At 25.2% G+C, this 19,247-nt stretch overlaps 1 protein-coding gene across 5 annotated transcripts in view; it reads right to left on the reverse strand.

The window, feature by feature from the left end:
• The window catches only part of LOC126896166 (uncharacterized), a 41,415-nt gene extending 28,870 nt beyond the window's left edge, over nt 1-12,545 (reverse strand). Inside the window, exons 1-4 of one of the 5 annotated variants that reach the window (XM_050668698.1) lie at nt 12,390-12,544; nt 3,711-3,888; nt 2,321-2,554; nt 1,588-1,688 (exon numbers count right to left, since the gene is read on the reverse strand). In XM_050668698.1, the coding sequence (XP_050524655.1) occupies nt 1,588-1,688; nt 2,321-2,554; nt 3,711-3,888; nt 12,390-12,473 (597 nt within the window). In that variant the 5' untranslated portion in view covers nt 12,474-12,544. Of the gene's footprint in view, nt 1-1,392; nt 1,689-2,320; nt 2,555-3,710; nt 3,889-9,072; nt 9,190-12,389 lie in introns of those variants that run through there. The other 4 variants (XM_050668696.1, XM_050668699.1, XM_050668700.1 and 1 more) reach the window with 4 other exon arrangements.
• Between the last annotated feature and the right edge of the window lie 6,702 nt (nt 12,546-19,247).

Consider the following 19,247-nt stretch of genomic DNA (forward strand, 5'->3'; position numbering starts at 1 on the left):
TTTTAGGTATTAATTTTACTATGATGTTTTTTTTTTTTTTATGTCTGTTGCCACTTTTTCTTAGCTCTCACTGGACCGTTTTCTTTCAAAAATACGTCAAAAGTCACAAATCGTATCTAGTTGAAAACATTACCATTAAAAATTGAAAAACATTCCCTGGTTCCCCGCAAATGGGGGAAATATCCAAAAAAATTACAAATTTAAAAATCGCTAATTTTCGAAATTTTTTCATTTTTTTTTTCTTAAAACTTCCATAACTTTTTGAAAAATCAACAAATCAACATAATTTTTTAGCTTCGATGCGAAGCTGAGAAGGTATTGGTTTTACTATGATGTGTTTTTTGTTTTGTGTCTGTTACCACTTTTTCTCATCTCTCACCGAACGGATTTCTTTCAACGATACGTCAAAAGATCACAAATCGTATCTAGTCGAAGACATTACCCTTCAAAATTGAAAAAGTTTCCCTCGTTCCCCGTAAATGGGGGAAACCTCCAAAAGTAACTCTCACTTTCATTTTTTTAATTCCAACAAAAATAATCATTCTGACCTTTTTTCATTTAATATTTTTTTTTATATTTTTTATTAATATTTTTGAGTTACGACAATTAGAATATTAATAATTTTTGAGTATACCAGGAGTGTATTTAAGGGAGATATAGGCCCCCCTTGAACCAGCGCTATCAATATTTTTTTAGGCAACTTCTAATAAATAAGGACTTAATGTCCTTTTTTCCTTCATTACTTCAATTTTTAGCAAAAAAAATTCTATAACAAGTTTAACAAAGTAAAAAATATTAAATGCCCTCCTAAAATAATTTTTGAATAGGCCTAAAGGGAATATCTCATTAACAAACGTCAACTTTATACCCAATACATTTTACTATATTCGCTTTTTGAATTTTCCCGATTTTAATAATATATTATTGTTACACCTATTTTGTTGTAATATTTTTTCTGCAAAACTCTTATCGTGCCAGGTGTAGCTGGGTACCCCTACCGGAATCAGTGGTCTACTTATGATAACAGCCCGAAGAGGCTGGTAGGACTCTGGGGCAGAACCTCAGCTAGAAATAATAATATAAATATTGCGTATATGTGATTGTGGCGGGGGCCGTGTATATTATTAAGTAATTAAACTAGAGTTTTATACAGCGGCGGCAACAAACGCATTAGTCAGTCATTTCTAGCTGGACTTGGACGGTCAGGAAGGTACGTGAATCCTCTATCTTACCCTACTAGTTCCATTATCACAATTTTTATTTTTATTTAAATTGTTATGCATTAACTAGTTAAAAGTAAGATAGCAAATTATATATTTATAGAAATTTTAGCAATATTTTTCATTCAGGTTAACTTAAATGAATTTTGATTGTAAAATAAATTTAAACACATTCACAATTTATATATTTATTTCTATTCTATCGCAATGAATTATTTAATTAAAATCGTATTTATTATAATGCAAAAGTATTAATTATTTTAACAAAAAGTAAGTGGATTTTTTTAAAACTTAAGGCTCATTTAAATGTCTGATGTATTTTTTGTTGACATATACTCTCTTGTGCCTTAGTCCAATCAATTGTAACCTCCAATTTTGCTAACCTAGAAGCTAAATTTTTAAGGTCTTCTATTTGTTTTAAATCATCAAGTACTTCATGATAATATTTCGCGTACATTTCTCTGAATTCTAAGAAAAATAAACCAAAATATTATTAATTGATTAAAAGAAAATAGATGTCAGTTTTTTAATTAATACTGGAATAATTCAACTTGATAAATTAATATATTAACTTTTTATCAACTATAAATTTTTCGATAATCCCTATAATTTAAAACGATTATCGATAATATAAAAATAAGCGTATATACCGGCTATTTTCATTTTTTTCAAACATTTCAGCCATATGGCTTGGCTTTTCTGGATAACGAATCAAAAGTTATTTTACTAATATATTATATATCAGAATAAAATTTTTATTTTAAAAATTACTTAAATAAAAATCATGCATATAATTTTATTTAGTAAGATTAATTTTATAGTAAATTTAGAAATCCTTATTTCAAATTAAGGGATATTAAGATCAAGTCATAAGAGTGAAATTAAATAGCATTTGATGGCATATAGGAATCTATTGCAAATGGTTCCATTTGGTTGGCTATAAATGAAATTAGTAAATTAAGATACCATTCGCCATCCCGACAACAGATAAATTATCATTCTTGGAGTCACGAAAACTTTTTGAAAAATAATCACATTGTCATTAGATAGGTACTATAAAGTCTAAAAGTCTTAAAAATTATACATAATATTTATTTTACTTTCAAAGCTGATATCTTGTTTGTCAATACTTTCATTATTTATTAACTTAGTAGCTTTATCTTGCGTGATTTTGAAACTAGTTTCATCTATAGCTTTTATTAATTCGTTTGTAGTCATCTTTTTATCTTTGTTGAGATATTTTTCATAAATAGTTTTTAATCGATCCTCAATTATTTGTACAACTTTTTTCATTTGTTTCAAAAATTGATCCAAATTCATAATTTTGTATTTATCTGAAGTAAAGATTATGTGTTATCAATTCATTTTTATTTAAAGGAAAGTGGAAATATCAATAATTTTATAAGTAATAATCACTGACTGACATTTAAATATCACTTAATATAATTAATTTATTATAATATGATATATAATAATTTATAATGAGAATAGTTTTTATATTACTTGAAAATCTAATAATACTTCCTAAGACGTTTAAATTATTATATTGATTAAATATTATGTATACAAAGTATTAGTTTGAAGTATATTTATCGAAATATTTTGACTAAATACGACAATAAACAGATAACTTAAGTCATCTCATTATTATTACCGCAGACACAATAACGTTAATACAAGAAATTTATTTGAATGATCAAAATTTCAAAATTATTTAAAAAAAATAATGGTAGAAGAAATCAGTTCTGTGAGAGCTGAGAAAAATTGGCAACAGAAACACGAAAAAACCAAATCATAGTAAAATTAATACCTTCTCAGTTCACATCGAAGCTAAAAAAATTATAGAAGAACTTAAATTATGAAATGAAAATAATTTTATGATACGACCGTGGTAATATTAGTACGTGAAACACGACCGACCATGATATAATTATTGCTATTTGTTTATTTTTGAATTATTTAAAAGTTTAATTAATTAATTATTTAATTTAAACTAAGAAACTATGTAATTAATGCATGACTACATATGGAACTAAAGACTTATTATATTAAGGGTTACAAAGTGATTGAAAAAAAAATTTATGGTGATATTAACATTTGTTATATTAATAGATCCTACCACGGTTGTTGATAAAATTTAGTTATTTGAATATTTTATAAATTATATTTCTGTATTTGTCATTTCATATTTTTATGTGTAGATAAATTGGCTACTTTTAATATTTGTTTTCAACTTGTTTCTGTTATAGTATTATATTTAAAATTAAAAAAAACTATTTTGCAATTTGGTGTGTGTTACTCGGAAACGCCCTCATTTTTGAGGAACTATAGTCCCTCCTTCTAGTTTTTTCTACTTTAAACTCTATCTTAACTCAAAATGATGTATTACCTTGAATGATACAAATTAAAACATATGCAAATGTATTAAATTTATCAGAATTTATTAAAAATAAAATTTAAATTTATTATCATAATTAAAGTTTTACTTACTATTTTGAACTTCGTCAAAGAATAATGTTATAATTTCACGATCATCCAAATTATGTACCAATCTAAAAAAAACCAATAGCGAATCAAATTTCGTTAATTTCATTACTTGATTATTCATTGTATTCTCTATATACAAATTTTTCAAAACATTTCGGGATGCCATAGTCAATTCCATGTCCTAAATAAATAATTAAATGCCATATAATTGAATTATATGAATTATGAGTTAGTAATAATATGAATTTAAATTTTTAAATAAAACAGTTTTAAACACTTATTAAAATCAATTTCATAAAAACGCATCGATGCTAAATTTGTAGATAGAGTTTAATATTTATATAGAATTGTTGGATTATTCTAAAAGCAATCAACTCATATTTCCTTAAGCAAATCCCGATGAAAACTTTATGATTTATTGGTAAATTACATAAATAAATAATTAGTATAATTTAATATTGTCATTTTTATAAGACAAATATAAAAATATAAGAAAAGAAAATATTTATAATTTAAACATAAATCTTATATACAATATTTTTTTTGTAAATGAGGGAAAATTAATGGGGCACTTATCTCCCATAAATCTATTAAGCCATAGACATTACCCTCAAAAATTGAAAAAAATTCCCACATTCCCGTAAATGGGGGAAATCATTCAAAAAATTACAATTTTAAAAACCGCTATATACGAGGGGGTTCAAATCTAAACAATGCATGTAGAAAGTATAACTTTTTCAACTTAACTTTTGAAATTGTTCCGGAAAGTCTGACACTATTTTATATATCTCAAATTAAAACTAATGTAATATACTTTATTATGGTAAAAAAAAATTTCGGACTTTATTTTATCTTTATGGTGAAAACAGACATCAAAGTTAATAAAAAAAATCGATTTTTGTAAAAAAATTCTTTTTTTATATTTTTAACTTTATAATGCTATAACTTTTTGAAAGGTGTATGGATCAATATAATTCATTTTTTAATAAATGCATGATGTCTTTACCTATCATTTGGTATATTTTTTTTTATATCTGACTCTTTACCTGTCTACAGGGGGGGATTTAAAATGACAACTTTTTCACAAAAAATTTACTTTTTCAATTTAAATTTTGAAAGTGTTCCAGAAAGTCTGACACTTTTATATATATCTTAAATTAAAACTAATGTAATGTGCTTTATTATAGAAAAAAAAATTTCTGACTTTATTTTGTCTTGTATTTCTTTTGAGCATATAATAATATGCCCACAGGAGCAATTAAAATAATAACTTTTCTACAAACAATTAACTTTTTCAACTTGTCTTTTGAAAATGTTCCCGAAACACTGACACTTATATATATATATTAGGGTGTCCCTTATTTTGAAAATTTTGGAAACTCTTCGGGCTCACCCACCAAATTTGTGTGTATACATATAAAAAGTGGCTACAAAAAAATTCAGCCCGATCAGATAAGTTTAAGCCGTGCCGACTTGGGGTTGAAAATCGGCCAAAAGGGGTACTTTTTTAGTTTTTAGTAATTAACTCGTAAATTAGCGCTCTCACAAAATAAAATATTGAAACTAAATTGTATATCTAATTGTTTTGTATAAATTAAGTCCTTACAGTTTTTCTTTTAAATCCATTAGTTTTCTAGAAAAATGTCAAAATACATAATATTTCGTAAAATTGACGAAATTAGCATATTTACGAATATTTCATCATATATGACGAACCATATGTGATACGACCTAATGATTCATAAAAAAATTGTTTAAAATTAAATTTTACGAAATAAAAAAAATAAGTTCCAATTTCATTGAATCGATCGTTTTATTGCTATAGCTGAAATAACTCGATCATATTACGATTTTTACTAAATATATAAATTTTAATGCTTAATTTAAATATATTTCATTTATATTGTAAAGTGATGTAGTTGTTTGAATTAAACGTTAAATTATACTTACTTCTCAATATTGTATAAATAAAAAAAAAATTACTACATAAAATACAAAATGTTAAATTCAAAATAATTCACAAATTATAACAAAAATATGCATTAAAAACTATGTTTTAATGTTTCTTTGATGCAATTAGGATATAATATGCTATGCTCTTGGACATAGTGTAAAAGTAACTCAGCTTTTTCATCGTTTACAGTTAAACTTTCATGAAAATCTTCCATTAGCTTAACCGCTTTCTCTGCAGAGTCATTTACTACTTTAAGTGAACATACAATTTCTTTTCCGTGTAAAAAAAAAATTATCAGTATTCCAATTACTTGGATCCAAATTTAAAAAATTAGTATTGATATCGAATTGTTTAAAAAATTTCATACTGCTTTTTGACAAAAAAGAAGCTACAGTTTTTTCTAAAAAAAAATATCAATCACTCACTAGTCATCAAAAAATAAAGATATCAAAAATTATTATACCTGAAAATGATTTGTCAATATTACTCGATGAAAGAATAAAACGTTTGCTAGGGTTTATTATTGACTCATTATTAAGGAAATTCAACTATTAATTTTTTTATTTCGGTTGAAATGGAATCGTCCATTTCCCAGAAAATATTGCACTCGCGAATAGTCAATGCTGCTTTTGCTCTTATAATAAGATTAACAATTCTTAGGTTATAAAAAATAACTTTTAGAACTTGCCCTATGGATGGAAGTTTTGAAGCTAAAATTTGAGTAATCAAATACCCTATTAAAAATATTTTATTGTCATTTCGTAATACTACCGACATTTTTACGTACACTAAAAGAAAAACACAATAGGAAGCAGTTCAACTTAATACGCGATGTGAGCGACTAAAGTGGTATAAGTATAAGTTCACTATATCTATTGCTGCGATTTGTAATAAATTTACGATTTCCAGAGTTATTTATAATTTAAAAATAATAACAATACATTAATTCAGTCATACCATAGTATTATCGCCGTACTTGTACGATAAGTGTTGTAATGAACCAGATGATAACTAACAGAATCTAGCATTAAAATTCATATATTTAGTAAAAATCGTAATATGATCGAGTTAATTCAGCTATAGCAATAAAACGATCGGTTCAATGAAATTTGTACTTAATACTTTTATTTCGTAAAATTTAATTTTAAACAATTTTTGTATGAAACATTAGGTCGTATCACATATGGTTCGTCATATATGATGAAATATTCGTAAATATGCTAATTTCGTCAATTTTACGAAATATTATGTATTTTGACATTTTTCTAGAAAACTAATGGATTTAAAAGAAAAACTGTAAGGACTTAATTTATACAAAACAATTAGATATACAATTTAGTTTCAATATTTTATTTTGTGAGAGCGCTAATTTACGAGTTAATTACTAAAAACTAAAAAAGTACCCCTTTTGGCCGATTTTCAACCCCAAGTCGGCACGGCTTAAAATTATCTGATCGGGCTGAATTTTTTTGTAGCCACTTTTTAGATGTATACACACAAATTTGGTGGGTGAGCCCGAAGAGTTTCCAAAATTTTCAAAATAAGGGACAACCTAATATATATATACAGGGTGATTTTTTTATCATAACCCACTCAATTACTTGCAGAATAATAATAATTTAAACATTTTTTTTTTTATTATTTTTAGTTACACATTATTCTTGAATTTTTAACTATGTAATACTTTTTAAGTTCATCCCTTATGCCTTGGAAGGGGGTCAACTTTGTTTTTTTAAATGGTAACACATATTTTTAATTTAATAAAATGTTTGAGTTTTTAATTTAATAGTAAATGGCATTTGAATTTTTAATATAACTTAATTCGTTTATTAGATATAATCATTTAAAGTTTCAAATTTTTGAATTAATATACAGGTATAATACACAAGGGATTACAAATACAGGTAGCTAATTGGTTTTTTATAACATCGATATTAGCAGGTACACAGCATTGTTATTATCAATTGTAGTAAGGCACATTGTTATGAGTTTATAAATACACTAACTGACAATACAGAAAGTATATCTATTGATAATCATAATTGATAATTCAATCAAATAATTCAATAAATCCAATTAGCTACATGTATTTACAATCCCATGTGTACTATACATGTATATTAACTCAAAATTTTGAAACTTTAAATGTTTATATCTAATAAGCTAATAAAGTTATATTAAAAATTCAAATGCCATTTACTATTAAATTAAAAACTCAAACATTTTATTAAATTAAAAATATGTGTTACCATTTAAAAAAACAAAGTTGACCCCCCTCCAAGGCATAAGGGATGAACTTAAAAAGTATTACATAGTTAAAAATTCAAGAATAATGTGTAACTAAAGATAATAAAAAAAAAAAAAAAAATGTTTAAATATAATTATTCTGTAAGTAATTGAGTGGGTTATGATAAAAAAATCACCCTGTATATTATAAATATCTTAAATTAGAGCTAATGTAATATACTTTATTATGAAAAAAAAATGTTTGAACTTTAGTTTGTCTTCATGGTTAAAATGGCTACTATATTCAAAAATATATTATTTATGTGTTCAAAATCTCGGTTATGTATTTTATTTTAAAATACCTTACAAAGAGAGTACACAGATTTTCACAAATATTATATAAATCAAAATTGACATACTATATAAAGTTGAACTTAATTAACTTCTACTTTTAAGTCGAGAAAAATAAATTTTAAATTTGAACTAGCCTAAATTGCCATTTTTATTGATAGACGAATGCAACGTACAGTTGTTTTGTTGGTAACACTAGTGTCCTCGCCCTTGGGGTACGATATTCAAACGCGCCTGTGGCAATGAATTTTTTCATTTTTAGAGTAAGAAAATAATTTTTAACTAATTTAATTTTTATCTTATTTAGAACTTCAATGAATTTCAGGGACCCCATCACTGTAATCTCCCGTCGTGAGAGGACATTTCTTATTCATATTAAAATTATTTTACTAAGTGTTATTTTTTTGTATCTGTCATTAATTTTTTTTCAAAAATGGGTTTAGAAAAGTATATTCTGGTCCCTGGTAAAAATTCTTTGTAGACCAGTGTATTTTTTCATAAGTTACAATAATGTATTCATATATTATACATATAAATGTAAAGAAAAAACCACTAATCATGTGAACGTGTCAAACTATGCCACGACTATACTGTGATGTAATCTCACTGTGCTACTGTTTTTCTTTTTTATAAAAATTGTTAAATCCAAAAAAAAAAAACTAAAATCAGTTTTGGAAAAATTCTTATTTAAAAGCAAGGCGCTCCCTGTTTGTAAAAAAAAATAAATAATTTATTAAAACCCACTAATATTTTTATTATTCCTCAAAATGAATTTTTTAATTAGAAAAAATTTAACAATTTACTTTTATTAATAATTAAAAACTATCGTTTTACCTCGTTAAAAGGTGGATTTTTGAATAGAATTGCGTTTGAAAAACTAGTAGTTAGATACATCACGATGAAAATGTTGCAATACATTATTGGATTAATAAATTGACGTTTTCGAATAAAACTAATAAGTTAAACAGTTGAAATGATAGATTAATTGAAATTCTATTTATTTTATAACAATACTCTGTTGATTTAGTGTTAAAAAAACGTCATTTTTAAGTATTTTTAAAATAGAAATAAAAGCGTTTAATAAATTTAATTTTTTTTAGCTTCGATGCGAAGCGGAGAAGGTATTAATTTTACTATGATGTGTTTTTTTTTTTTTTTTTTTTCTGTTGCCACTTTTTCTCAGCTCTCACTGGACCGATTTCTTTCAAAAATACGTCAAAAGATCACAAATCGTATCTAGTTGAAGACATTACCCTTAAAAATTGAAAAAAATTCCCTCGTTCCCCGCAAATGGGGGAAATATCCAAAAAAATTACAAATTTAAAAATCGCTAATTTTCGAAATTTTTTCACTTTTTTTTCTTAAAACTTCCATAACTTTTTGAAAAATCAACAAATCAACATAATTTTTTTTTATACTAAAACCTTAGATATTTACCTTTCATTTGATATCATTTTTTTGAAAATCTATCACTTAACCTGCTCATTAGGGGGGATTTAAAATAGCAACTTTTTTACAAAAATTAACTTTTTCAACTTAAATTTTGAAAATGTTCCAGAAATACTGCGTCCTTCAAACATATATCAAATTAAAAATTATTTTATGTACTACTAAATGAAAAAAAAAAATTTGTCCCGACACTATTTCTTCTACATTTAAACGGCTGCCGTAATTAAAAAAACGCTATTTTTGCGTTAAAATTTTCGATTTTCGATTTTTAATTTTCAACTTAAAAATGCTATAACTTTTTGAAAAATGTATATATCAGCACAAATTTTTTTTTCTAAATACATTATAAGTACATCTTTCATTTGACATACTTTTTATTAAAATTGGACAATTTCCCCTTATATAGGGGGCGTTCAAAACTTAAAATATTGTAAAAAACATAGATCTTTTTCAACTGAACTTTTGAAAATGTTCCGGAAANAAACTTTTTCAACTTAACTTTTGAAAGTGTTCCGGAAATACTGCGTCCTTTAAAAATATATAAAATTAAAGCTTATTATATGTACTATAAAATAAAAAAAAAAATTTGTCCCGACGATCTATCTTCTATGTGCAAATGGCTACCATATTGAAAAATATACTATTTTTGTATGATAATTATGGGTTTTGTATTTTATTTTAATAGAAGTTGATGTTGCTTTTGCAATNAATCGGAATGTTTTTTGTGCTTAAAACTGTCATAACTTTTTCAAAAATTAACAAATAAAAATAATATTTTCTTGTATTGAAACCTTAGATATTTCCCTTTCATTTGATATAATTTTTTTTGAAAATCTAACACTTATTCTGTTCACTGGGGGGATTTAAAATTGTAACATTTTTACAAAAATGAACTTTTTCAACTTAATTTTTGAAAATGTTCCGGAAAAACTGCGTCCTTCAAACATATATAAAATTAAAGCTTATTTTATGTACTACAAAATGAAAAAAAAAATTTGTCCCGACGACCTTTTTTTCTACATTTAAACGGCTGCCGTAGTTAAAAAAACACTATTTTTGTGTTAAAATTTTCGATTTTCGATTTTTAATTTTCAACTTAAAAATGCTATAACTTTTTGAAAAATGTATATATCAGCACAATTTTTGTTTTCTAAATACATTATAAGTACATCTTTCATTTGACATACTTTTTATTAAAATTGGACAATTTCCCCTTATATAGGACGCGTTCAAATGTTGAAATATTGTAAAAAATATAGAACTTTTTCAACTTAACTTTTGAAAGTGTTCCGGAAATACTGCGTCCTTTAAACATATATAAAATTAAAGCTTATTATATGTACTATAAAATAAAAAAAAAAAATTTGTCCCGACGATCTATCTTCTATGTGCAAATGGCTGTCGAAAATTAAAAAAAAATGTAATGTTTGCGATAAATATTACCTTTTATCGGAATGTTTTTTGTGCTTAAAACTGTCATAACTTTTTCAAAAATTAACAAATAAAAATAATATTTTCTTGTATTGAAACCTTAGATATTTCCCTTTCATTTGATATAATTTTTTTTGAAAATCTAACACTTATTCTGTTCACTGGGGGGATTTAAAATAGTAACTTTTTTACAAAAATGAACTTTTTCAACTTAATTTTTGAAAATGTTCCGGAAATACTGCGTCCTTCAAACATATATAAAATTAAAGCTTATTTTATGTACTACAAAAATAAAAAAAAAAATTTGTCCCGACGACCTATCTTTTATACGCAAATGGCTGCCGTATTCAAAAATATGCTATTTTTGTATTCAAATTATGGGTTTTGTATTTTATTTTAATAGAAGTTGATGTTAATTTTGCAATTATCCATCAATTTTTTAAAATTAAACACTATCTACAGATTTGCATCGAAGCGTTTCTTATAAAATAAATTTAATTTTTTTTTTTTAATATATAGATACGATTTGTGATCTTTTGACGTATTGTTGAAAGAAATCCGTTCGGTGAGAGCTGAGAAAAAGTGGTAACAGACACAAAAAAAAAAATATATATATAAAAAATAAAAAAACAAACACATCATAGTAAAACCAATACCTTTTCAGCTTCGCATCGAAGTTAAAATGTATATTTTGGTCTCTGATGAAAATTCCTTGTAGACCAGAGTATTTATTCATAAGTAACAAAAATGTATTCATATTTAATACATATAAATTAAAGAACTATTAAACTACTATACTTGCCCCAACTATGACACGACCACATTCCCACTTTGCTACCGTTTTTTTATATAAGAATAGTTAAATACAAAAAAAATTAAAATCCGTTTTTGAAAAATTCTTTTTTAAGAGAAAAGCGCTCTTTTTTTGTTTAAAAAAAAATAGTAGTAAAGGAAACCCCGCTAATATTTTTATTATTTTGATATGGTAACAAAAGTTTAAATTAAAGTATGAGCTACTTTTAATTATTGCATTACTAACTATTTTCATGAGATTTTAATTCTCGATTAAAACTATGGCTAAATTTTTTTTTATTCTAAAATCAAATTTGAATTAAATTTGATGCGTTATGTTAAAATGCTATATCTATATAAGATAAAATAAAAAATAATCCACAACTTAATAAACACTTAGTTATTCCTCAAAATGAATTTTGTAATTAGAAAACATTTGACAATTTACTTTTATTAATAATTAAATAATATCTTTTTACCTTGTCCAAAGGTGAAAATTCGAAAAGATATGCGTTCGAAAGACAACTAGTTAGATACATCACGATGAAAATGTAGAAATACATTTTTGGTTTGATAAATTGACGTTTTCGAATAAAACTGATAAGTTAAACAGTTGAAATGATAGATTAATTGAAATTCTATTTATTTTATAACAATGCTATGTTGATTTAGTGTTAAAAAACGACATTTTTAAGTATTTTTAAAATAGAAATAAAAGCGTTTAATAAATTTAATTTTGTTTTAATATGTAATAATTCTTATTTAAAACTAAGTAAACATTTTATTTATTGATGAAGGTGCCGAAACTAGTTTTATAGAATTATTTTATTCTCATCATTGTACTAAAATTACCAGTAAAAACTTCTATTCTTTTGTTTCAGTTATCACTGAAAACTGAAATTTATCTATTAAGATTTGACGTTTTGCAGTTGTTTTTTTTAAATGGCTGCTAAATTTCTCAATAAATTATCTATTTAACTAAAAATAACACTAAAATATTATTTTTTATTTTTATTAATTTACGAAACCACATGTTTTTTGCAAATTTGTTCTACTATTATACTTAACTAAAAATATAGAAGTAAATTATTTATTTTGATTTATTTTTTGATCATGTTCTTATTTACCTCTCTGCTGTATTAATAGTTACATGATTTGTAATGCAACCCACGATATGAGAAAACAGTCTCCTAGTATTTGAAACATGTTTCGACATATTTACCTTAAATTAAAGCTTAATATACAATATTAAAAAAAAAATTACCTCTGAACTTGTTTTTGTAGTTAAAACGAAAATCAAAGTTAAATTCAAACAAATATAATACATTTTTTCACTTATAAATCAAAGAACATCAATCAGATTATAATTAAGGAAATAGGAGTTGATGTTACTTTTGGAATAATTTACTAATTTCATAAAATTAAACAATATCTACAAATTTGCATGGTATCATTTTTTATGATAGTGATTTTAATCATTATCAGATATCATCTATATTTGTCTCAAATATGCCACATTCCCACTGTACCACGCTCCAACTTTTATACTAGTAAATTTTTAACAGTTCTGTCTCATAGTATGAGATTTAACTATTGTAAAATTAATGTATCAGTTTTAATATATGAGCTATGAATGAATTACAATACTATTTTATTTGCAATGAAATTAAGGAATTTTAATTAATGAGACCGATCTTACAGAAATACAATGTAATCCCTAATACACAGTTTGGGTTTCGTGCAAGACACTCCACAATTCATCAAATCCACCGTCTGACGGATATGATCGCTTAATCTTTTGTAAACAAGCAATACTGTACAGGCTTATTTCTTGATGTCGCACAAGCATTTGACAGTGTTTGACAAAATGGTTTACTTTACAAATTGAAAAAAATATTTCCAGCCCCTATATACCTCATTATAAAATCATATTTACAAGACAGAAAATTCTTTGTCAGACAAGGTAGGGCGAATTCATCTTATTACGCAATCGAGGCCGGGGTCCCCTATCTTTCTCCTGACCTCTATAACATATTTACTGCAGATATGCCACAAAGTAGAAACACATTACTAGCTACTTTTGCTGGTGATACAGCAATTCTAAGTCAACACAAAAATATAAACTATGTGGCTCATTATCTACAATCACATACTAACGCTTGTGAGAAATGGTTTAAGAATTGGAAAATCAATGTTAATGAAAATAAGTCCAGTCAAGTTACCTTCGCTCTCCGACAAGAAATATGTCCCGCTATAATTATTCCCACGAAATAACTGGTTGTAAATTACCATCTAATTTACAAGTGTTGAAAACATTGTTTTTTAATTTAAGAGTTGTATAATTAAGTGTTCGGCAAAGTGCGTTGTTAGTTTTACGTGAAGTAATGATTTTTTGGGATATGGCGCGGATCCCAACTATATTGGAAAGAAATTGTGTTGAAAAAATAGAATGTTTGTATGAAGAGTGGCGACTTCTACAAAAACACGCTGGTCGAAATATTGTCAGCCACAAAGAAAAAGTTGATGCTTTTACATTAAAGTTTAATAACTTGTTTGATATTGCACATACTGATGCTTTAAGCCTTATAAAAATAGATGAAGATAGACTATTTTTGATAAATCAAAGAGAAGAAGGTCGATCAGGATTTTTGCATGGGATTTCTAATGAAATTAACTATAATAATGATAACGAAGAAATAGAAACTGAAAGCATAATCGTCTTACAGGATATGTTGAATTAAAATTTAAACTATCAAAAATTTACATTACAAATAATATTACTTATGATTTAAATTATTTTTAGATTTGGAAATTTCAATGGCATCCACTTCATTAAGTGAGAACTCCGACACTGATGATACTGATAATAGTTATGAATTCCCACCACCAAAAAAGCTGAAAGGTAAACGACAAACAATTACTCCTAAACTAGTTTGTGTTATGGACAGTCGTAAAATAAGCGATAGAGCTGCTGTACACATACTTGTTGCTGTTGTTGAAGTGTTAGGGGAGAACATTGATGATTTTATTATTAATAGATCGTCAATTCAACGTTGTCGAGCAATCTTACGAAAAGAGAGGGCAGCTTCAATTAAAAATCAATTTAATGATTCCGATTTAAATGCTCAAGTATTACACTGGGATGGTAAGCTTCTCCCACATTTAGGCGACAGTAAAATAATTGATAGAATGTCAATAATTGTTAGCAATAGTGATTCCGAAAAACTTCTCGCTATACCAATATTAGAACAAGGGACAACTAAAAATCAAGCATTAATGCAATATGAAACTTTAGTCCAATGGAACATAAATAAATCAGTAAAGGCTTTATCTTTCGATACAACTGCTGTAAATATTGGTCATTTAGGAGGTACATGTGTTTTGTTGGAACGACCCTTAGAAAAAGAATTACTTTATTTACCTTGCCGCCACCATATATTTGAAATTATACTCAGAAGCATTTTTGATAATAAAATTAGTTGTTCTACGGGTAAAGACGTACCAATTTTCAAGCGATTTCAGCAGGCTTGGAATAATTTAAATAAAGAAAATTTTAAACCCTATATATTTGAAAGTAATATTAATGAAATGATAGAACCAGAACTTCAGAAGATAATAATTTTTGTAGAAAATAATTTAAATACAGTACAACCAAGGAATGACTATAAAAAATTCCTCGAGTTAACATTAATTCTTTTCGGTGTAAAAAGTCATAATAGTCAATTTTTTCTTAAGTCAGGTGCTATTCATCATGCTCGATGGATGGCCAAGGCCATTTATAGCCTCAAAATATATTTAATTAGAGACGAATTCAAACTTATTAGTAGAGAAATACAAGGATTACGCGATGTTTGTTTGTTTTTGGTACTAGTTTATGTTGAATCATGGTTTACAGCAACTTCGGCGATTGCAGTACCATATAATGATTTGAATTTTGTTAAAAAGATTAATAGACAGTGAAATAATCCAAGTTACGCTTTCTAAATTTATAAATCACTTATGGTACTTAAGTCCACAATCCATGGGCCTGACATTTTTTGATAATAAAATAGATATTAATATTAAAAGAAAAATAATCACTCAACTTAATTCAACGTCAAGTCAGTCTTCGAAACGTTTGAAATTAAACAAATTCGATATAGCCGATTTTGTAAAATAAGATATTGAATATTTTGTATCAAAAAAAACGTTAGATTTTTTTAAACTATTTAATCTGAACATTGATTTTTTTAAAATTGATCCGTCATTTTGGAGTGCGAACAATAGTTACATAAATGCTTTAAATACTATAAGCAAATTACGAGTCGTTAATGATACAGCCGAGCGTGGGATTAAATTAATCGAAGACTACAACAATATATTAACTACAAATAAAGAGCAGAAACAATACGTTTTACAAATAGTAAGTTATTATCGGACAAAATTTCCTAATTGTAAAAAATTATTTTAACAAAAAATATTTTGTAATTTAATGAAATTTAATTTTCTACTGTAATTATTCTGTAAAATATTTTGTTTTAAAATTATTATTATTTTAAACAAAATAAATTAAAAATTGTTAATAACAAGTAAAATATTTTATAAAAAAAATTATGTTATAATAAAATCAGATTTGTTTTCTAAGATATGATTAACATTCAGATTATACACTTACAGGGAGATCTCAATTAAATATAATTTATTGGTAAACAAGTATTAATCAAAAAGCATAACTTATAACCAAAAAATAAATTTTTTTTTTAATCAAAAAATGTAATAATACAATAATTTTAATTACATTTAATATGTAACAATAAACAGGTAAAATATGATTAGACGTGTCCACAAATTGTCTGCTGTATTTATACCGCACAATTTATGTCAGTCGAATGAAAATAACTCAAATATACTTATCTTTAATGATAATACAATTAGAACTATCTTAAAGCAATTCAGTAAACCAAAATTGATACAGTAATACGACAAAATGTAATGATACAATAAATTTTGTTAGGTTTGTAATTAATCATTAATTAATTGTCCATAAAATAATAAATCTAATATAATTATCGTATTTGGCATAAAAAATTTAACTTTTAGAACCTTTTTTTAAACGAATATGCGTTTTCCAAAGAATAAAATGAAAATAAATAAGTGAAAATCAACAAAATCCGTTACAACATATTTTTAACACTTTTATATGTTTTTTACTGTATGTAGTGTTTTTGTGGACTATTTATTGAGAAAACTACGTTGAAATTATTATTTTTGAATTTCTTGTAAAATTTCCTTTATTTTTATAGTTTTACTTTCATAATTCTAAGTTAAGCAAAAAAATAGGTTATGAGACATAGATCAGTTATTTCTATTAAATTTGCCTCTTCAACTCAACTTAATAGGCCCGGAAGCACGGGTTAACCTTTATAGATCGGTCCCAAATTTTGCACAGCTCATTTTTCTGACTATTAAAAAAAAATTAAGGGGTAGCGTAAAAAAATAGACATTCGATTTTTGAGGGCCACCCTATTATACATGCCTTGTCATTAATTAGTCAAAAAAAAAACTTATTGTACGTATAGTTCTATAAATTTTTTTTTGTAAAATAAAAGAAAAAAAATTTTTTTTTATTTACGTTTTTAACAATTGTAATTTTGATATATTGCTGTAAATGTAAAATTATATATTGTATTTATCTTAAAATTGCCTTTTTATTAAACAAAACAGGTATTTAATAATATGGTAATTTATGAGCTTATTTTTACTCACAAAAGACAGAATTATTTAACATCTCAGATACATCATTTTTTTCAAATTAATTTATCTAGGAAATGAATTTTTTCTATTTTTAATAATTATTAATACTATTTTTTCTTAAGAACTGCGAAGTACAAAAATATTAAGACACTATGATACAATTTTATTCATAGCTTGGCTATTATTAAGTGTTTCAAGCTATTCTACAGTATTAAAATAAAAGATAATTAGCTCATGATTTGATACAACCAAAAAATTTAATGTAAAATATTTATGATTGTTGCGAAATTGTATAAAACTAACAATTTAGGTATTCTTGAAACTATTTATTAATGACGGTTGATCATCGAATACTTTACAATTATTTTTTTTTTTATCAAACAATTAATTTATACTAAACATTATAAATAACATAAGCATACAATTTTATGTTATGATAAAATTATACACCATTATAAATTTAATTAAAAATTATGAAAAATCAACAAACCTATATGAAATTACAAGTTTACTTGATTTTAATAGTAAAATTTTGAACGTTTTTAGTTTTAATTAAATAATTTTTAATATTATAATATTAGGTAAGAAAAAATAAATTACAAATAGTTTTAATAAAATTAATTTTTTATATGAATATAATTATATCATAATATAATTATTATAAAATCAATACAGTTTTAGTATAAATTGTAATTTAAGCCATAACATATTTACGTCAATTTAATTTTAGTATATAATGGAAAACTCTAAGACCAAATCTCACGCCTAACAATTACAAAAAAAAAACATTATTGGCCAAATACTCCCGTAAAGAGCATCTGTTTTCGCTAATTTTTTTTTTTTTTTTTCAAAGTATGGCCAAAAAACTAATATCTATTAGTCAACATCTTTATTCAAAACCATTAATACAGGTGTGANGCCAAAAAACTAATATCTATTAGTCAACATCTTTATTCAAAACCATTAATACAGGTGTGATCAAAAACTGACTCATATCTCTTAAATGTAAAATCGTTTCACAAATAAAACATCTTTATTAGGAATAAATTTAATTAAAAAAAACCCAGCACAGGGGGGTCGCGGCACAGTTGTGACGTGGTATAGTTGGATCAAGTATAATGATATCTGACAGTGATTAAAATCACTATCAAATATAAACGCTTCGATGCAAATCTTTAGATAGTGTTTAATTTTAAAAAAATTGGTGTTTTATTCCAAAAGCTACTTGATTTGCTGGTTCCTTAATATCTCGATTAAGATAAAGTATGTCGAATGAAAAAGGGTTTATTAAAAAAAATTATTTCTCATAAAAAAATTGTGTGGATCCATAAACTTTTCAATAAGTTATAGCATTATAAAGTTAAATATAATATGAATAATAAAATCGAGAATTATCACACGAAAATAGCATTCGGTAGCCATTTTCGCCGCGAAGAAAAGTCCAGAGGTCAAATTTTTTTTTTTCAAATTAAAGTATATTACATTAGCTTTAATTTAAGATATATATAAAAGTGTCAGACCTTCCGGAACATTTTCAAAAGTTATGTTGAAAAAGTAAATTTTTTGTGAAAAAGTTGTCATTTTAAATCCCCCCCTGTGGGCAG

Source organism: Daktulosphaira vitifoliae, unplaced genomic scaffold, assembly GCF_025091365.1.
Source record: "Daktulosphaira vitifoliae isolate Bord-2020 unplaced genomic scaffold, ASM2509136v1 Scaffold_1, whole genome shotgun sequence".
Taxonomy (NCBI): domain Eukaryota; kingdom Metazoa; phylum Arthropoda; class Insecta; order Hemiptera; family Phylloxeridae; genus Daktulosphaira; species Daktulosphaira vitifoliae.